Here is a 22395-nt window from a genome sequence, read left to right on the forward strand (position 1 = left end):
TATGCTGTGGACATTGATCGCATACAAATGATTATTTCTGAAAGGAGAATTTTATGATGAGACTTGAAATAAGGGAAAAACAGCAAATTGATAAAGAAATCATTTAAAGTTGCATGTTTTAAAAATTAAAAACATGGAATGATATTAATAGTATAAACAATACCTATGCAATCATACCTCTGATATAAGCCGTTGTCTTGAGAAATGGAATGTATGACTACTTAGTAGTGTGAAGATACATTGAGAGAAGTTGGCCTATTTGGATAAAGCTCAGCTTAAAAATTATTTCCCAATCTAAAGATAACTGGCTTCGCATTGCATTCCATTTCATTTCAAAGCCTCAGATAATTTACTGACTTTCAAGAAAGAGAAAAGTTTAATCAGTTTCTTCCAAACAAATTATTCAGTTGAAGACCTCTTTCTCAGTACTTGAAAAGTAGCCAGTAATTAGTGCTTTACCGTCAAAGCTACTCCTGTCCATTGCTTTTTCAATATTCGGGTGCATGCTGAATGGTACTATGAGACGTTTAAAATAAACAGAGCATTGACTCCTGCCCAATAACACTTTCGAGCAACATCATGCTAAACAGACAAACTTGAATCTTGTCTTTTCTACAGATGTGGTCTTGCTCCTCACTAAATAACTGCTTTTTATTGCCTATTCAAAACTTAATTATAAAATAATCCTGGGTGAAGTTCTTGAATTTGACATGTCCTGAGGTATTCTAATAAAGGCAGTTTTTCATTGGAACTTACTCTGTAGATATAGCTACTCATAAACTGCAGTGTGCAACTTCTATGAAACTAACTTTCTATGTAAGAATAATGTTGTTTATTATTTATTCATACAACTAAATATGTTTTGTTTTCTTTCTCCAAGAAGCAGAGTGAAACAAAGAAAGTCCTGTAATGGAGTCGGGACAGGATCAGGCTGATGGCTTGCAAACTAGAAAGGATGACTTAATTAATTTCAGCATCCCTGTGGATTATCAGATTGATTGCTCAAGAAATCAGAGAGAGGGGCTGCAGGCGAACGATTCTCTAGAACTATTGCACAGTGGGGCCATGGATACACAATACAGTTTGTGTACTAAAAATATAGCTGAAGACCTGGAAACCAACACGGGATCGACTGTACCTCATACTGATAAGGTACACTTGGATGATGCTATTTCCAGTACTACAGTCACAGTCTCTTATGTCAATCGACCTCACCTGTTCTCTTCCCAAAGGATATTACAGCATTCCTTGCATGAGCAGCCATTGGCATCGCTCTTTATTCCATCTGTTTGCGTACAGTCTCAGCAGATGGTGCCAGTCTCGTTAGATTCATCCATTCCGACCAATTTTGTTGACTCGTCATTTGAAAGCTCTGTGTTGACACAGTCTGATGATTTAGAGCCTGTTGGAAGAGGCCTTGAAAATGGAATTGACTGCAATATTATGAACCAGCACAAACTGAAGGTGCTGGACTTAGATTTGCCATTGGCTACTTCTGCAGTTCATGAGCCTGGATCATGTGATAGTCCACTCGAACAGACATTAGATACTGCTGAGGAAACCTTCTATGAACAGTCAAGTGTTTCATCTGAGTTAGAGTCACAAGACCCTGTATGCCAGTTTTCTGGAGAAATACATCAGGAAAATGAATGGCACAGTGTTGTGAGTCCTGCTGAAACTGATGTTCAAGACTCTGAAATGGTTGTAATAGAACTGACTCAGCCTTCAATGTCAGAGGACCGACCAAACAAAAAGGAACATTGTGAAAACCAAAACCTGCTGGACAGAGTGGAACATTGTGAAACACAAAATGGTACTAGTGTCTTCACTGATGTTGAAAACTTGAACAACCGGTATACAGAGGTTGAGCCTCAGCCTGTTTGTGATTTGAGCAGGGCTTGCAAAGACCAGACAAAGGTAGAAAATGTCAATGAGTGTTCAGAGGTTGCAGTACCAGATGAATCTGAAGAAAGTCTCAGTGAGGAAACATCAGATAAAACATGCCCAATAGTCTTAACAGAAGGGGAGCATAATGTTTCCACAGTTTGTGACACAAGTGCACTAGCTTCAAACTCCATGAAAATGTCACCAAGTATGGTAAGATTAGATGATTGCCAGAGAGCATATGTGCAAAGTGTCAGGACCAATATGTCATATTATGAGGAAGCACCCAATGTATATGATGTGCTGCAAAATTCTGAAGAAATAGTCCTTAGTACAAGTGATTCTACAGACCTTCCTCATTTTCAGCAAACCAATATTCTTTCAGAACAGCATGTGACAACTGGAGAGTGGTCTCCTGACCAAGAAGTAGTGTTTGCATCTGACCTAAAGAATGGAAAAATGCATCATTCAGAGAACAATGCTGAAAGCAGTCAAACTAACAATCTCATGGAAAGCAATTGTAACTCACCAGACAGTATGATTTCTCCAAGTAGTGGGGATCTGACACCAAATCTTAAAGTACCTGAACAGTCCCTGAGTAGTGATGATAGCTGCATGGAAGTAGAAAACCAGACTTCTATCAGTGATTCAAATGGCGCACTGTCTGCAACCAAATTGAATTTAAAGGAGAGCCCTGAATCAGAACAAGTTGTTAACAATGTGTGTGAGGACAGCAGAAGTTCAACTTCATTCACTGAGCAGATGTTTCCTTCTTTGCAGAGGCCATCAGTTTCAGAAGGTAACCATCCTAGGATAAAGCCTTGCTCTCTTGAATTGCATAAACTAAACGTTCTTGAAACAGAAGGGAAATGTGATGTTCGAGGATATGTATTAGACCTGAAAAAAAATAATGTTGCATCGATGGCATGCAGCATTTCTATGAGTCTCTCTTTAGCTAAGTCTGGAAAAATTGTTGAAGATAGTGAGCAGGGAGATTTTGCTGACAAGTCTGAAAAAAGTGGCCAGAGCTCCAGCACTGACAATGTTTGTGAATTATTATCTGTTCAGGAAGAGCCACAAATTTTTAACAGGCGAAAGCAAGCATTGGTCGCCAAGCCTGATGACAGTGATGTCGTCTGCATTTCTGAGGAGGAGGAGGATGAAAGTAGTTCAGTTACAAAAACTGACATGCACCAGGATCAGGTACAAGCTCATGAGAATAAGAAATGGAGGACGGCAAGTCACCAACATGCGAATCAGAAGAAACTTGCAGATCAACCTCTACAAAGTGATGATAGTGCTGAGCCCAAGCGTTTTGAAAGGAAGATTCTTCCACCAAGACAAAGAGGAATGAGGCTGGAGCAGATCGTGCAAAATATCGTCACTCAGCCTAAGTCAAGAACATCAAGCCTCAGTGAAAGGCTGCGAAGAAGCAGGGATGCACGGACTCCTACCAGGTTTCAACCACCAAGATACAAATCCTGCAGCTCTACAACAGAACAAAAGTCCAAAGGTAGTGCTGGGTGCAGTCCCTGCATCAGGGATTCTGTACAAAAAATGACTTTGGAATATAAAATACAAGAACAGAATGAGGCTAACCAAGGCGAAACAAGTACAATACCTATGGAGAAACAGAACAAAAATAAATCTACCTCAATTCCAGGCTCTTGCCAGGGACATGCAACAAAACTGAGCGCTCCTATTTCCCCTACCACATCTTTATGCAGTGCCTCTTCATCTTCACAGCAGTTGACAGAGATCTCCCGGAAGGGCCATCCATCAGGCAATAAGCAAGAGTTTGGTAAAGATGACCTCAAATGTTTAAATAGGAGGAGAAGAAAGCAGCTAGAAAGCACTAAGAATGCCTTGCAGCCAAAGAACTGTGTGTCTTCCCGACAGCGATCCACGCGGCAGAGAACAAGGGGTACGGCAAGAAAGAGAATACGCAAACCAGTGGGAAAAAAGCGGCAAACACGACGGGGCCAACCCTCATCGTTCTTTGCACCTGAAGAGCCCGAAATAAAGCTAAGAGCATTGTCTCTTAAAGCGGAGGACCGACGAGACAGATACGATAGTTTTTCACCTTACATTCGGGTAGAGACAAAAGGTTATTCAACGTGTACCGTAGTAAACTATGCTGAGGAGGATAGTAACAATCTTAAACAAAAGAAACATTCCCAACAGCAGTCACATGGTGCAGTTCCAAAATCATCATGCTTGACATTGGGTCCTACAATTAATGAAGCCTGTCACAAAAGCTTTCTAGTCTGTTGTCTTTGTGGCCAATCTGCAAATGCAATGGAACAAGGTGATCTTTTTGGACCTTTTTATCCCAGAGGATATGCACCTTCAAACAGCCAAACTGCCCGCTCAAAAGATACTAAGACTGAGCAAGCCAGCACAGTTGTTTCTAGCCCTAGTTGTAATTCTATTAGGAATACAGTAAGTAAAACTTCAGGACAAAATCAGGAGTCTAGGACAAGGGAAGGGGCAACAACCCGTGGCCAGAAACGCAGAGGTTTGGACAGTGAAGAAATCACAAAATGTTCTGATAGTAAGAAGCCCAAGAATGAATTGTCTTTGGAAGAGTGGTACCAGCCTCCGTTGGTTCCAATGGACAGTAACGAGTACTGGATGCATGAAGACTGTGTGACGTGGTGTGCTGGTGTATTTCTTGTGAGAGGGAAGCTCTATGGTTTGCTGGAAGCCATCAATGTTGCACAGGAGACAGTAAGTAAGATGAGATATTGTGATATATTATACAGATGTTAACCAGCTTTAAACACTGAGTGTGTAATCTTGATCTTTAATGAGAGTGAATTAATGGCAGACACCACCGTTGCCCCAATATTCCAACGAATAGAAAGCACTTGTTACAATTTCCAAATACTCAATGACAAGAATGAAGTGGAACATTTTTGATATAACTTCCTTTTGCATCCACTTGATAATGAGTAATTCAAGCAGAGCACCTGAAATTAAGACAATTCATGAAATTAGTTCTGGTTGAAGCATTGAGTGATTCTGGATCGTAGAATGTTTTTGTCCAATTTTTCTTAATTGTTTAAAAAGTTTGAACGTGATGTTCTGCAAGGCACCAACTATACACATGGTGTTTTCTACAATTTGACAAGAAAATGAAGATAGATTTTATCCATAGGAAAAGGTTCAAGTTTCACTTGTGCAACTAAGATTGACCAATGTATGTTGCCTTGCACTGTACTGTCGGTATGGAGTTTTTTTTAGAGAAATCGTGGTTTTTGTTTGGGGCAGGGAGCTTCCTACTTGAGATCTCTTTTCCTGTTCTGATGCAAAGAGGTTGTAGTTGCATGTTTCCAGTTCATTACAGCCTGATCTCAAGCTATATGGTGTATAGGAAAGACTTTGTAAGTTTGTTTAATGTTCTATTTCTCACATTTTCCCAACTCTGAAAGTCCAAATACTTTTGACCCACTACATTAGCAATTAACCTTCAATGCTTTCTTCCACATTGTGCCCTGTATCCAGCTGATTGCAGCAAGGAAATACACAGAGCAGGCTGGCTGATTCTTACTTCTGCATCCTACCCAATACTCCTTGACTAATTTGTCCCTTCCTGTTTCAATCTACTGTTGCTGACTGTTTAAAACTTCTGACATATTAACTTAAAATGAGCTTTTTTGAAGTCTGAAATGGATAGTGTCTGGGAACTACTGAAATATGCAAAGGTTAATGCTTATTTAAAGACCAGATTATTGTCCAGGAGGTGCATGTAGAATTCTCATTTTAGGACAGAACTTAACATGCATCATGTGTATATTTGTACAATATTGCTTTTAGTTTAAAAGTGACATGATCTTAAAAATCTTATTTTAAGATTTTGTTAGAATATTTGCTTTTAATTAGAGTTGAAATTTGGTTAGAGTTATTACATTTGTTCCTTTTGATTTTTAAAAAAAAGGGACACTGACTTTAACAGTCCCATCAGGTTGTTGTGATGAAGCTTGATGTATTTACTTCTATGTCATTGTCATTAAACACAGCCACTACATCATGATTATTTCCAGTCTGGGATTACTGGAATGAATTTTCAGCTGTCTCGGGGTTGGGTCATATAATTTTTTAGAAGCACTGAAATGTTTAGTTTTTAATTCTTTAAAAACCTGTGCCTTCTCCCCAACTTTCATTTGGATTATTGAATTGCCTATTTTTCGTCTGAGGACTTGAATTTCATAGAAATCTCTCTTACTTAAGTTCTGTGACTCGTACATGAAAAGGATAGTTAATCCAGGCTCTTAGTGATCATCCTAATGGAGTAATAACTAAGTGCTGAGTCTTGTTTTTGTTTTTGGCTAAGTGTGAGTTGCATCGAACTTTGAGGGAATCTTGCCACATATTACAAATTCACCTCTTTAGTTATGTACCCCATACCGTGGTGTCCCTCGCATCCTGTTTTAACCCCATCTTGCTACGCATTTTTGTAACATCTCCAGATATCTACTGAAAGACTGGCATTTCTTGCATCCGTGTCAGCTTTCAAAGTTTGTTATGCACTCGCACCTGCATTGTCAGTAGAGCAGCCCTCCAAAGTTCCTGACATTTGCCCTGTGCATGGCAGATGGGGGAACTTTCACTTGCTTTGTGGATTGGGTCCTGGAGGTCCTGATGGGTGGATTAGTGCAGGTGGAGACCTTCCTCTTATTCCACGGGGGGCCTTGAGACCAGATTAAGCCACCCTGGTCAGAATTTACCAACTGGGTTAGTGTAGTCTCAGCTTTCTGGACAACTACCCAGCATTGTAACAAGAAGGTCAATCCTTCTCCACCCCACCGACATAAATTGCATAAACGTTTCTCCAATATTTCTAACTTGCTCATTCTCTGATACTATGTCCATCTCCCACCAAGGTTCATACTGTACCATGCTCACTATTGGCTGTAATATCTTCCTGCACTTGCTCCTCCCCAGCCAAATCCCTGGTTCACTAGCCTTGGATTTCTTCTGTGCTGCCTATTCTCTCATTCCAGGAGGACAACAGCCTATAAGGGGGCAGAAAGAGTCACTAGATTGCTCAACGTTCAGCTCCTTACCCCCCTCATGTGGAGGAAATCCAGTTTTTGACTGTCCCAAGTGGCTGGTTGACAGTTGTCCAGGTCTGGTATTAGATTAGATTAGATTACTTTACAGTGTGGAATCAAGCCCTTCAGCCCAACAAGTCCACACCGACCCTCCGAAGAGCAACCCACCCACACCCATCCCCCTACATTTACCTCTTCACCTGACACTATGGGCAATTTAGCATGACCAATTCATCTAACCTGCACATTTTTGGACTGTGGGAGGAAACCGGAGCACCTGGAGGAAACCTACGCAGACACAGGGAGAATGTACAAACTCCACACAGATGGGAATTGAACCTGGGTCTCTGGCACTGTGCCACTGTGCTGCCCTGTTGCCCTCTAATCAATGCAGGCACCTCCTGAGCGAAATCAATGACTCTTGACTGAAGCCTGTGGACAACTACGACAAGCTTCCCACTTTGCGCTAAAGGACAACTCAAGACAGATGTCATGAGTCCAGTAACACTGGCCAAGGTGACATAAAGCCGACAGCAGTGCAAGAATGGGAGCATCAATGTATTCCCAGAAAGCGAATGCTATGACTGCAAACAAAAAGCCTGTATAGACAGCTGGGTCCAGTCCATGAACTGGATGCATGCTCCTGAATGCAAATTGCCTTGCAGCATTACAGTTATATCTGCTGGTGCAATGTTGAAGTACAAGAGCATCCTGTAAGTAGCTTGAATATGTGCCATGAGGGTTTTTAAGAGGTTAGTATGTCAGATGCTAATGTGCATAGACATTGGATGCATGTGGTTGGTACTCTGGAGTGTGCTCTGATATGTTAGTGCCTGATACCCAATGGAAGTTCTTTGGTCAAGCTATGTTATTGCTTAAGCTGCCAGCTAACTGCTGTCATTTCCATGACAAGATTTCTTGACATCTAGCATGATTGTATCAATTGGTAAAATGAGAAGCTGAATGTTAATAAAGTGTGTAACAAGCTTAATGTCCATTGATTGATACTTTGCTGCTACCCTTTGATTAAATTCACCTTGCCACTCAACAAAAGTATAAAAGATGAAGAAAGATGCATCTGATATCAAGAAGGATCTTGCTGCACTTATCCAATTTTACCACGAATCTTGCCTTAGCCTGTATTGTTGAAATCTCTTTACAAAATTCCATCCTGTGTGTTTTGTTCCTGTAGCTATAACATACCTTCCAAATGCTGTTTCTCTTTCCTTCCTTTGGATATCCTCTTTTATATCGGTTGATACTGATTTTTTTTTCCATGTGTGGTTGTTTTTATATCTTTATTTTCTTCGCTTGGTGCAAAAATGTGATGTGATGTGATGTAAAGGGTGGTCCTTCAGGCTGATCAACTGACCATTTAATAGTATACCAACTGAATGCTTCTGTTATGGTCATGATCAGTTCATTGAATGATTGGTGCTAAACAGCAAGAGGTCTATTAGGGGCTCCTATGTCTGAAACTGTGACAAAGCGGCAGAGAGTACTTGCCCATTGCAAATATCCCTTGGAAGAGAGAATACTGTTAAATCAGAATTCACAGCCTGGAACTAGAAAGCTTAATAGCTTCTGACTCGGAAATGCACCCACTGAGCTGAATGTTTGTTCTGGTGTGTGGTGAGCCACACCCTTCATAATTTATCATCCCTGCTGTTTGATTTGGCCTCAGTAGATTTCTCTCATATTCTTTGCCACTCCCTTTTATTTTGCTGCCTGCAGTTTCTGCCTGTATGGTTTTAGAAATGTTTGCTTTTCAGTTGCTCTGATAATGGAGCATTTTCACTTTGTCAGTTACAGTCTCCTTCTGCCATATAATTTTTACTCTGGGTTCCTTGTGCCTTGTATTAATGTGATATTTACACTGTCCCAAATAAACTTGCTGAGAAATGATGCATGTGTGCTCTCCTACATATAAATGCATTGACATTAACAAATCTTATGCATTGCAAAATTTAGCATGAATATACTGACTGCAGCAAGTGGGTTATGTCATATGTAGAGATTTTTATTTTAGGAAAATGGTCACTCCACAAACTGACTTATTTTGCCAAGTTGGTTTCACTTTTTCTATTTCAATGCAATGTATAAATTAGCAGCTTTATAAATTTTATTTTCTTAAGCCTTTGTGAAGTGCCTTGAGGTACTGTTTCCTTTGCAATTGCAGGTTTTAATTTACTACTTTTCCAGATATGCAGCTAATAATTCTCATGTAACCAGTGGCTAGAACTTAAAATGAAGAGTAAAATCACTTGAATGATATTACAGTGAACGTAGCTAGATCTGGTCACTGGAGTTGGAACAGAAGCATTTTAGCCCTTCATTCCTACTGGTTGTTTCCTTGAAGCGCCTTTGACCTGAAGGGAGTAATTCCTTTTTTGAGGTGGGACTTCCTAAGCGTTAGCAGCTTTTTCACATCACATTTGCTTCATTTGCAACAGTTCCTCCCTATCTAGCCCCCTCATGATTTTGAAAACCTCTATCGGATCTCTCCTTAGTGTTCTCTCCAAGGAGAACAGTCTCAATCACTCCAATCTCATTTCTGGAACCATATTTGTAAGTGTCTTCTACACTTTCTCCAATGCGTTCACATCCATCATACAGTCTGGTGCAGAATTGTACAAGCTATTTCAGCTGAAGTTAACAGTGGCTTCTATAAGTTCAGTATTACCTCCTAGTTTTTGTACTCTGGGCTTTGTTGATAGGAGCACAGAATACTTTATGCTTTATTGACTGCTTTCTCCACCTGTCCTACCACCTTCTGTGATTTATGCACAAAAACACCCAGTTCGTTCTCTCGCACCTGCTTACATATTGTGGCCCCATTTCGTCTGTCCATCTTCTGACCAAAATGCCACACTTTTCACTTCTCTGCATTGAATATCACCTTACACCTACCTGATCACTCCATCAACTTGTCTGTCCTTTTGGAGTTCTGCACCATTATCAGTTTCCATTGCTTTTGTATTTTTTTTTAATGCACAAACTTTGAAATTGTCCTCTTCATGCCAAGATCATGTTAATTACAATATATCAAGGAAACCAATACTGACCTACGTGGGTCTCTACTACAAGCATTCCTTTAGCATGAAAAAATATCCACTGACCACTGCTTTGCTTTCTGTAACTCAGCCAATTATATACCCATGACGTTACTGTTCCTGTTATTCCCTGAGCTATAACTTTTTCTTGCAAGTCAGCTGTGTGACACTATGTAGATTTATTCATACTTAGACTATTGATACTTATTCATTGAATCTTCAATTTGCTCAATGTTCTGTTTTTAAAAAAATGTCATTTGGTGTCGTGTTTCTCTCTAATAAGTTGATTAGTACTTTAAAGCATCTGCCTCAAATCTCATCCAGTGTTTACTTATTGGCCAGTTCCCTCCTATGTCTCCCTTATTCCAACAACCCAGGATTTGATAGCACTCTTCTAATGCTCAATCCCACTCCTAAATAGATAAGTCCACCATTTTGATTTTCCTGACGTACTAATCAAGAATCATTTGCTTTAGCTTCTGGTTCAGTCCACATGTCTGCTACACTGAGATGGGAAAAGTAATTCATCTTCGAATCCTGCATGAGGTTTGCTATTCTGACATGCATGTCCAAGTTAAATAGCCTATCTTCATCTACAGTAATTCCTCCCAACAATTAAAGTTTTGGATTATTAACTGTCTCTGTTGCAAAAATTGTATAATCAGTTTGGTCTCCAAAAGCTTTTTGTACCAAATTCAGAATTTAAAGATAAATATGTAGAAAGGAGCTATAACATGAAATCAGTGGAGACAAAAGAGCCCAACCTGAGTGCGTTCAGCTGTTACATCTTTAATCACACGTAATTTTTATCCAATTTGTCTCATGCAGTCAAGACAGCTCAGCAAAATATGTTGCTGTATGCAGTGCTATCAGCCATCAACAGCATTAACTATTGACTTCTGATAGCTTGCTGTGGCAGGTCTTCAGACGTCTTGTGTCTTGCCTGGGCTATTTCCTGGAATTGCTGCGACATTTTTTTTAAACACATGCACTGTACAGTTATATTAACTAGTTTTGTAGTTTAAATAAATATTTTGGAAGATCACTGACTGAAATAGCTTGGTGTTTCTGAACGTACCTTTTTAGGCAAAAGTATGTTTTCCTTTCACATTGCAAAATGTATCTGAAGATCAAATACTTTGACACCCATGTGGCTGCACTCCAAGGGGATGACCTTATTTCCATTTGGTCAGCCCTAGCATTGACAGTTCAGAGCCTGATGCTAGCTGTATCATTGAGAGAGTAATTGATTTAAAAGAAAATTAAGCTACCTGAAACTGCTTTAACTTTGCCCTAGCTTAGAGAATGGTTACATTTATCTTTGGGAAGATTTTAAAGTAATTTTTTTCTCACTTCACTTAGCATATGCAATTCTCCTTTTTGACTGGAGACTTAATCTGCATAGACCTCTGTCAAAGATGTTTTTTGGTAATAAACAATTGTTTTCTGATTTTCGTCTTTCCCTTTTTGCTCTTTGTGTTAGACTTGCCTTCCTTGGGAGAATCCTGGATTTTGTTGTGTTCTATTGTGGACAACTCACAGAACTCTGCATTAGGAATTGTGGGTTCAAAGCTGCATTTTTAAAGATCAATTCTTGGCATGGTGTGTTGGAACATCAAACTACAATAATGAATTTTGAACTTGTACAGTACTTCAAGTACATCATGTGGTTGGGAAACAAAAACATTTGCTGAGCAAGTTTGCTTTAGATTTTGAGACTAAATATTGTTAATGAACATAAGAGTCTTGGTATCAGACTTAGTATCACCCTGCTCACTGCTGTCTCCTGCTGTTTTAGCATTCATTCATTAGTCTCTTGTGAAATCGCTTCTTTGTTCTCCTCTGGTGTGTTTATCTGAACTCCAGCTTCTGTTGTTGTATAGCAGGCACATTATGTACTCTGTATTTTTCCTGGTTCCTCCAGATTTTAACAACTCAGACTTCATTAAACAAAATTACATTTTCATTTAAATGCACAGTGCTAGACTGACAAGGGATTCTTCCCATTTCTCACTTCAGTTAAGCAAAGTAATCAACCTATTTGGGTTTCCTGTGAGCTTTGTTCTTGACAACCACGGGTTCGGAGTAATTTGACAAGAGTCTACCTAAGCATAATGCTTTGATTTCTCCCTGCTTAAAAAATTAAAATGGAACATGAGGAATTGCTTAATTGTTTTAGTACTTGGTTTTGTAACTTTTGTTTAAGATGTGCTTGTAGGGAATACAACAGACTTTACTCTGCATCTATCTCACGTTGTACCAAAGCTTCCAACTGCCTTATGCTGACGAGGTCTTGTCAGGGAAAACTTTCTCCACTTGATGTTTTTCTTGGTGGAAAGGTATTAGTGCACAGTTTTCCCATCTATTTAATTTACAATCTTTTTAAAACTCAATACGGATCACCCAATTAGTGCTATGTGATTTGATTTTATCTTTATCAGCTTTGTTAACTTGAGTTTTGTGGTTGGTAATCCACTGTTTACCAGTTCTGTAGTCCCCATCTAAATATATAAATTCTTTTCAGTTATCAGGTTGAATAGCAAGTTCCTTCATGCCTGACTTATTTTAAATAACTCAGAGCAGTTCACGACAATTGTATTATTGAGGTGGAGGATAATTGGACCAGGACATACGCACACTATTCACTTCTCACTTATAAGCCCAAGTGCAAGAAACTAGAGAAACAAATTGTAGGGGCCATAGCTGATACTTTTGCACATTCGTTAGCCACAAGTGAGGTCCCGGCAGACGGGAGGATAGCAAATGTTATGTCATTATTCAAGAAGCGCTGCAAAGAAAAGTCTCTTGCAGTGTTCTTGGATAAATTTGGTCAGGACCAGACTTATCCACCTTCATACATTCTAATACATCCAACACTACCTCTACTGTGGTGTGGACTGTCCCCAAGGTATCACTACTAACTTCCCCAAGTTCCCAAGTCTCCATATCTTTCTCCACAGCAAACACTAAGGAGAACCTCATCCATCTCCTGCAGTTCAACACAGACACATCCACTTTGGTCCTTGAGAGGCTCTGTTCTCTCTCTCTCGTTATTTTTTTCTCCTTTTTAATATACTTGAAGAACCTCTTTGATTCACTCTAATCTTCTCAGCCAAGGCTATCTCGTGCCCCCTGGGAACCATAGACCAGTAAGCTTAACACCTGTGGTGGGTAAGTTGCTTGAGAAGATTGAGAGATAAGATATATATGCATTTAGAAAGACAGGGTTTGATTTAAGTAGTCAGCATGGCTTTGTGAGTGGGAGATCATGCCTCACAAATTTGTTCGAGTCTATTAAAGAAGCGACCAGGAGCGTTGACAAGGGCAGAGTGGTAGATATAGTCAGTGTGGAGAAAATGAGGACTGCAGATGCTGGAGCTCTTAGCCCCCTTCGGCCACAAGCCTCATTCCCGATGAAGAGCTTATGCTTGAAACATGACTGCCCTGCTCCTCCAGATGCTGCCTGACTGGCTGTGCTTTTCCTGCACCTCACTCATAGTTTATATGGATTTCAGTAAAGGCTTTGATAAGGTTCCATGTGGTAGGCTGCTCTGGAAGGTTTGATCGCTTGGAATCTGGGGTGAGCTAGCAAATTGGACACACAATTGGCTTGATGGTAAGAAGCAGAGGGTAATAGTGGAATGATGCTTGCCAGACTGGAGGCCTGTGATTAGTGGAGTGCCTCAGGGGTTGGTGCTGGGCCCATTACTGTTTGTTATTTATATCAATGATTTGGATGAGAATGTACAAGGCATGATTAAGTTTGCAAATGACAGTAAAATAGACAGTATCATGGATAGTGAAGAAGGTTATCAAAAATTGCGGCAGGACCTTGATCAGCTAGGGAAGTGGGCCAAGAAATGGCAAATGGAGTTTAATACAGATAAGTGTGAGGTCCTGCATTTTGGAAAGTCACACCAAGGCAGTAATTTCATGGTGAATGGTGGGGCCTTAAGGAGTGTACTGGAACAGAGGGATCTTGGAGTTCAGGTTCACAATTCTCTGAAAGTGAAATCACTGGGAGACAGGACAGTGAAGAAGGCTTTTGACACACTGGGTATAGAAGTTGGGAAGTTATGTTGGAGTTGTACAGGGCATTGGTGAGGCCACACTTGGAGTATTTTGTTCAGTTTTGGTCACCTTGATAAAGGACAAATGTTATTAAACTGGAAAGAGTGCAGAAGAAAGTTACAAGGATGTTGCCAAGACTCAATGGCCTGAGTTATAGGGAGAGGTTGGACAAGCTAGGACTTTTTTTCTTTAGACCAGAGGAGACTGAGGAGGGATCTTGGAGAAGCTTATAAGACCTTGAGCGGCATGGATAGCGTGAATGCACTCAGTCTTTTTCCCAAGGTTGGAGAATCGACGAAGGGAGGGTATTAGTTTAAGGTTGGAAGGCAAGGAATAAAAGGGAGCCTGAGGGGCAACGTTTTTAATACAGAGGGTGGTACGCATAGCAGAAGTGGTTGAGGTGGGTACATTAACAACATTTAAAAGGCATTTGACAAATACATGGATAGGAAAGGATGAGAAGGGTATGGGGCAAATGCAGGGAAATAGGGTTAGTGTGGACAGACATCTTTTTGGTTAGCATGGGCCAAAGGGCCTGTCTCCATGCTGTAGGCTTCTGACTGTAAGAGATTTCTGTCTGCAGAGGACCTGGAGCCCCTATAGGGAAATACTCGAGCATTGAGCCCAGATAGATTAGTGGGCAATAATATTATGAGTCTAATATTAATTACTTGGATGTGGCATTGCAAGAAGTTCACAATGCACCTTCAAATACCAGTTCCCACCAAATGGATGTCTTGTCTTGCAAACTGTTCAATACCTCTATAACTCACTGACTATTAATCTCTGTTAATCACAATTCCTTCATAAGTTCAGAGCTTCACCTCATGCTTTCAAATATTCTCCAGCGATGTTATGACACACCTCTGGAGCAGGTAAGACTTGAACCTGAGTTTCCTGGCTCAGATAGGGAAACTGTGACTGCACCACAAGAGAATCATTCTCTCTCATTACCACCTATGCTGTAAATCTCGTGTTTGCATCTTGCACTTTGTACACTGCCAGCTATTAAACTTGCCTTATTGTTCAAGCTTTTGATCACGTACTTTGATCATTCCTTGTATACCTTGATGTTGAAGAGTACTTCATAACATTCCAATGAAGCTTCTTGGGGTGTTTCTTAATTATGTCAAACATACAAGTATAGAGCAAAATCAGGCCATTCAGTGTCTCGAGTCTGCTTCGCCATTCATAAGCTCATGGCTCATCTAACTGTAAGCTCAAATCTGCATTCATGTCTAACCTTGATTACCCTTCACCGCCTTGTTTAACAAAAATCTACCTACTCCTTAAAAATATTCAAGGACTCTACTTCCAACACGGGTTCAGGATGAGATTTATAAAGACTCACGACCGTATGTGAGACATTTCACCTCACCTCTGTTTTAAATGGGTGACCTTTGATTTTTGAACTGTAGCCTCTTGCATAGGGTTCATTCAGAAAAGATCCTCTCAACATTCAATCTGTGAGGTACCCTCAAGATCTATGTTTCAGTCAAGTTGCTACTTGTTCCATGTAATAGTCTGCCAAACCTTCTCTGAACTGCTTTTGAAGTATTTGCACATTTTCTTCAATAAGACCTGTTGGAGTAAACAGCACTCCAGATGTGGTCTCACCAATACACTGTATAATGAAAGTATAGCCACTCTACTTTTGTGATCACTTCCCCTTGCAATAAATACTTGCTGTACCTGCATATTTACTGAACCTAGTGTTGTGGACAAGGACATACATTCCTCTATATCTCAGCTGTGCAATCTCTTACTGTTAATTTTTTTTTCTGCATTACTAAAATATACAATTTCATAATTTGACTTTTCTTTTCCATTGGCCACATCATTTGTGCAGACACTTAAGAAGGCTACAAAATGATATAGATAGCTTATGTCCTCGGTTTACTTTACTTTCCTATTTGTTTCATTAACGAATTTGTCATTCTCTCTTTCTGCCGTTTCATTCGAGTAATTTATACAAAGCGTAAACAGTTGAAGTCCCAGCATCAATTACATTGATGCACTACTTGTTACGTATTGCCAACCAAAAACAACTCACTCACACCTACTGTCTGCTTCCTGTAAGCCAGCCATCTTCTGTCCTCTAATCTATTATCCCCCTACACCATGAGCTTTTCTTTTCTGCAATGATCTTTGTGGCACTTTACCAAATGCCATCTCAATCTAAGTACAGAACATCTATCGGTTTCCCCTTCACCCACCGCATGTGTTACTGTCTCAAAGAAGTATTGTTGCCAATTTTGGGGATGACACAAAAATAGGGAGGACAAACGGTGAGCTGACAGAGTCTGCAGATGAATGTAGCAGATTAAGCAAGTGGGCCAAAATCTGGCTGCTCGAATATAATGTGTGAAATTTTGAAGTTATGCAGGAAGAATAGAAGATCTTAATATTAATTAAATAGAGGAAGGCTGCAGAAAACTATGAAAAAGACAGAATTGGGACTTCTAATCCATGAATCTCAAATAATTAGTATCCAAGTTCAGCAGGTACAAGGGAAGGCAAAGGATTGTTAGCCTTGATTTCAAAGGGAATGGGTCATGAACGTAGAAAGGTTTACTAAAACTGTATCAGGCATTACTCAGACTGCAGCTGGAATACTGTGAATGGCTCCGAGGGCCCCCATTTAAGGAAAGATGTACAGGCATTGGAGGTAGTCCAGAGAAGCTTCATTGGCTGATACCAGATATGGAGGGATTGTCTTATGAAGAGAAGTCCTGTACTCATTGGAATACAGAAAAATAAGAGACACTTGTAATAATACATATCGGATTCTTAGGGGGTTTGACAAGGTACGTGCGATAAGGTTGATTCCTCTTGTGGGAGAGTCGAAGACCAAAGGGCATAATCTGAGAATACGCATCATACATTTGAGAGAGGAGGAATTTCTTCTTTTGAAGTAATTAATCTGTGGAATTCTCTATTGTAGAGAGTTGTCGAGGCTGGGTTAAGTAAGGCTGAGGTAGACAGATTTTTGATCAATAAGGGAAAAGGCAGGAAAGTGGCATTGAAGATTATCAGATCAGCTGTGATCACATCGAATGCCCACTTTTGTTCCTACACCTTACGATCTTAAGTCTAAAGGATTGGTCAAAAATGACTTCCCATCCACAAAGACATGTTGACTCTGCCTAATTCACTTGAACTTATCCAAGTATCCTGCTATAACGTCTTTAAAAGTGGCTTGTGATATTTTCTCTATGACAATGTCACGTTAACTGGACTGTAACTTCCTACTTTCTATCTTCCCCATTTGCATAATTTGGATAATTAAATTTTTGCTATTTTTCAATCTGTTGGGATTTTTATAAAGCTCAAAACTAATGCATCAACTATCTCATTTTATAAATACAAACTATATAAAAACAAGTAGTATTTATTACTGGGAAAAGTGAGGACTGCAGATGCTGAAGATCGGAGTAGAGTGTTCAGTGCTGATAAAGCACATCAGGTCAGGCAACATCCGAGGACCAGGAGAATCGACGTTTCAGGCATAAGCTCTTCATGAAGGGCTTATGCCTGAAACGTCAATTTTCCCCTGCTCCTCTGCTGTCTGACCTGCTGTGCTTTTCTAGCACCACACTCTCAACTGTTTTCATGACTGCCACAACACTTAAAAACATTGCATTAGTGGTACAGTTCCCTTTACAGGGTGGAATGACGCATGCAGCAATTGGATAATGGGCATGGTAATCATTTACTGAGGAGACTGTGCATTTTAACAGATGTCAAATTGGTGATACAAATGAGAATTAAGTTTAAATATCCAAGAAATGCTTTGCTTAAAAAGAAAATTGACATTTCATGATCTGTTATTTATTTTTAAAGTATCAATTTTTCCATCATCCTACAAAACTTAACACCCCATACAAAAATTGTGGAAACCTTAAAACTTTAAAAAAAGCTAACCACTACCAAAGTCATAGTGGAAGGTGAGATAGCTGTGAAATGGTATGGGTGAAAATTTTATGATTAAGAGATATGCAGATTTTACTTAGTTACGCTAAGAACTAAAACCAAAACCTGCAAAGTGCATCTCACCCTATTATCTATGGAAAGTGTGAAAAGTGGAATAACCAGCTTTTTAGCAACTTCTAGTGGTTGAATAAAATAAATCCCTGACACTCACTCCAGAATCAACAAGTAACAATTTTTATTTATCTAACAGTGAACAAATTATCTAAACTATTAACAAACCGAATAAATCCCTTCTAACTACTATTCCTGAATAAAACAAGATTCTAATGGTGTGCTGTTTCAATAAATACAAGTCCCATTCGTATAACAAAAAAAGAAATTACAGCAGGTTACATGTCTTCTGGAATGTTCTGTTGTTTCTTCTGTCAGGAACGCCTTCTCTGTCATTGGGACTGTTGTTATTTAGGTGATGCTTTCCCTAATAAATAGATGACTATGAGAACCAGTCTTGAGAACTAAGGGCTGTTAGCTCTAGTGGATGGCAGCTTGCTCTGGGGTCTTTGTCCAACTGCCCCTTCCTTGATGACATGTCAATATTTCTTACAATAAGATTGGTCTGACAGTTTTGACAATATCAGATTTAAATTTAATAGGTTTTTTGGTATCGTAGTGCCTGGTTTAAATTGGCTAAATGCAAAAGCCTGTTGACTTGGTTTAAAAACTGATGCTTAGCCTGTAACTGTATGGCATTTCAATACAAATGTTTCAGTTCAGGCTCTCTGTATCCTTGCAAACTCAAGCGTCTGCTCACACATTCATTTTAATATTTAAGCACAGAGAAAGCACCAAGTTTTAACGGGACCATGCAATACTTTCCCCATTTTACAGAAACCAAATTCTAACATCTTGCCTTCCAATCTACAATTACTCTACCCAACATCTCAGAGGCAGATGAGATGTATCTGAGATTACTGAGGGAAATTTCAGATGCAGTAGTACTGACCTTCAAACCCTTCTTGGGGCTAGTGCTGGAAGACTGGAAAATTGCAAATGTTACATCCTTGTTCAAAAAAAAGGATATGCAAATCTCCAGTAACTACAGGCCAACCAGTTTAGTGTTTATGATGGGAATGAAAAAATCAACAATTACTTGGAAAAATGAATTAATTGCAAATTGTGTTTAACTAATTTGACTAACTAGTTTTTTTGGTGAGATACTAGGGATGATTGATAAAGATAAATACAATTAATGTGGAATACATTGACTTCCAAAGGATTTGTGATAAAATGCTGCACAACATCTGTTTGTCAGCAAAATTGAATCTTGTTAAATGAAAGCGTCAGTGGCAACGTGGATAAAAAGGTGGCTAAATGACAGCAAAACAGAACATTGGTGAACAGTTATAAAATCAAATGCTGGCAATACTCAGTGGATAAAGTAGCATTTGTGGAGAGAAATAAAATAAATATTTTACAACAGTTTTCATGAGGGGTTTCAACCTTAATTGTTAACACGTACTGTCGCTCTCTCTCTCTTCCTCTCACAATATGCAGATGGTATTAGACTTTAGTATTTCCAGAATTTGTTTTCATTCCAGATTTTCAATATATGCAGTATTTTGCTTTCATCGTGGATAGAATAGTTTCCTTTTGAGGACTGGAGGAGGTATTTAGTGGGGTGTTTCCAAGGCTAGATATTTTGCTCGTTACTAATTACCTAAACTTGGGCGCACACTCATTTGATGATGTAAGGCTTAGAAGGATTCTGATGATAAGTCAGGTGGACAGTGATAGGTTTCAAGAGAATGTAGACAGACTAGAATGGGCAGACATGGAGGAATGTACAAAGTGATACACTTTCTACTGAAATTTAAGGCGAGCAGCTCAAAGGGAAGGGTATAATTTTAAGGCTGTCCAGGAATAGAGGGCTTAGGGATATAATTGCATAAATTGTTAAAGGTTAGGTGGTAGGATGAAAAAGCTGCTAATATGGCGTTTTGTATTTTACATATACAAGTAGACAGTACTAAATTTAAAGAAGTTATGGTGAAATTCAATCAAACACTGGTGTGGACTCAACTGGAATATTGTATCCAATTCTGTGCACTACACTTTAGGAAGGATCTGAAGGCGTTGGAGAAATTGCAGAAAAGATTCATGAGAATTGTTCGGGGAATGAAAGCCTTCAGTGGGGAAGATTTGGAGAGTGGTTTGCAAGGATAGTTGGGTCAAGAATTGGATTTTTGAGCAGAGTGGTGATAATGCCAAGTTGAAAGGCGAAAGAGACCATACCTGAATACAAGTAAGCTTTGTAATATTGGCTAACATGAGTCCTAAGAGAGAATCTGTTCTGATGAATAGCAGACCTGCTGAGTTTCACCAGCACTTTGTTTTTGTTTCAGATCTCCAGCACCTGCAGTTCTTTGTTTTATGTTATTAACCCAAGAGAATGTTGGGTGAGCACCAGTTTAGAATCAGAGTATCAGTGGTGGTCTCGTGGACAAATTAAATTAGAAAGGGCATGAGGGGAGATACGAGCAAAGCAACAGAGATAAGAGTTCTGGGCTAGGGCAGTGAGTCTATTATAAAAAATTTGTTTATCTTCATGGGAGGCAAGTCACAGAAGCAGCGGTTTGGGATTGTCATGAAATTGCAAAGAATTTCATGAGCCATTTGCATTTTTTTTAAGGTAATAATGGAAGGGAGAGGTGTTTAAGAAGAGAAACTGGGGACTATTTTGTGTTACCTGTTGCGCTTGTAACAAGGAAGGTAAAGTGTGTTGAATGGGGAATAAGGGTTAGATTAGATTAGATTACTTACAGTGTGGAAACAGGCCCTTCAGCCCAACAAGTCCACACCGCCCCGCCGAAGCACAACCAACCCATACCCCTACGTCTACCCCTTACCTAACTACGGACAATATAGGATGGCCAATTCACCTGACCTGCACATTTTTGGACTGTGGGAGGAAACCGGAGCACCCGGAGGAAACCCACGCAGACACTGGGAGAATGTGCAAACTCCACACAGTCAATCGCCTGAGGCGGGAATTGAACTCGAGTCTCTGGCGCTGTGAGGCAGCAGTGCTAGCCACCGTGCCACCCACTTGAATTGCAGTCTGACTGTCCTCCAATGCAAAATGGTTGTGAAATTGTTTAAAGTCGGCTCAGTCGCATTTTCTGTGTCAACATTACTTTTATTTTGTGTTTGTGGTGTGTGTTTGTGGGTTGTGTAGGGGATTGAACCAATAGATATAGTCCTTGACATCCAGTAGCCACTCTGGTTGGTTGTGATGGTTCAAATGCAGATGGGTTGACTGGACTGCCATGACATTAAGGTATAATGACTGTTATGGACCAGGCTAGACCCCCTCAAAACGTTTCAAGAAAGTAGCCTGGGCCCTAACAGTGCTCGTTGTTTTAAGCAGGTGTAAAGTGGATATGCCAAGAATTATGCAGCTGGCCCAACCACTTAGGTTTAAACAAAACAATTTAGTTGCAAGATTACCGAATGAAACAAACAAAAGCAAATGTAGAATAACATAACCTGTTTGAAAATCCAACAGATTATCTTAATTTAATGATGCTGTTCCAAATTCCTGCAACAATCCCCATAAGCATCCCTTGGCACAAAAGGTAAAATCAAATGCAGGTCTTACAGGAGAGGTTCAGCTTCCATGTAGTTGTTTCTTTGACCAGCCTCAAAACTGACTGCTTTCTCTGAATAGCCAGACTAGACCAAACCAGAGAAAAGCTGAGCTGGAAGAACTGGCCACTCCCCTTTCAGTGTACAAGTGTTTTTTTTTAAACTTGAAAGCCTTTTTCCTGAGGTAGTATCTGTTAGATGTAATCAAATTGGCCCTAAAACTCATCCAAGCCACACCTATCAGCAACTCTGCCTTTTACGACACTTTTGGGGAAAAAAAACCAAGGACCACATGACTTTGTTAAAGGAGCAGCATCGTCACATGACTAAAACCAAAAATTAACCTGAGTGGATGTTTAAGGAATGAAATTCCATCTTAAGGTATCTTCAGAGTTGAAAGCAGTGTCCTCAAGTGACCAGAGTGCACTGAATAGTACTATGGGAAATCAGCAATCCTTGCAATGTTATTTATTCTGTCCATCTGCCTACCTCCTGATAAGAGGTATGGAAGTGTGAGCCTGAGTAGCTACCAAGAAGGAGGCAGAGAGTTGGTCAAGATAATCAAGGATTCAGTTAATGTCATAATAAGGGAGGTTGGTGCAGAAAAATTGGATAGAGTAAAAGTAAAATGGAGGTGCTTAAATGAATCAGTGAAGCTTTGAAAGGAATGAAAAATATCGTTTTCTGAACCGATTTCTTATAACCCCTGTGTTCTCATGTGGTGTGGGTATCAGTACAAAATAACTGAAATT

General features: G+C 39.7%; 1 protein-coding gene across 4 annotated transcripts in view; it reads left to right on the forward strand.

The window, feature by feature from the left end:
- LOC140463841 (uncharacterized) overlaps positions 1 to 22395 on the forward strand; it is a 56490-nt gene that overhangs the window by 1606 nt on the left and 32489 nt on the right. For 2 of the 4 annotated variants that reach the window (XM_072558234.1, XM_072558237.1), the window contains exon 2: positions 884 to 4614. In XM_072558234.1, coding sequence (XP_072414335.1) covers positions 910 to 4614 — 3705 coding nt within the window. In that variant the 5' untranslated portion in view covers positions 884 to 909. Of the gene's footprint in view, positions 1 to 880; positions 4615 to 22395 lie in introns of all 4 variants that reach the window. The other 2 variants (XM_072558236.1, XM_072558235.1) reach the window with 2 other exon arrangements.

Source organism: Chiloscyllium punctatum, chromosome 39 (genome assembly GCF_047496795.1).
Source record: "Chiloscyllium punctatum isolate Juve2018m chromosome 39, sChiPun1.3, whole genome shotgun sequence".
NCBI classification, from domain to species: domain Eukaryota; kingdom Metazoa; phylum Chordata; class Chondrichthyes; order Orectolobiformes; family Hemiscylliidae; genus Chiloscyllium; species Chiloscyllium punctatum.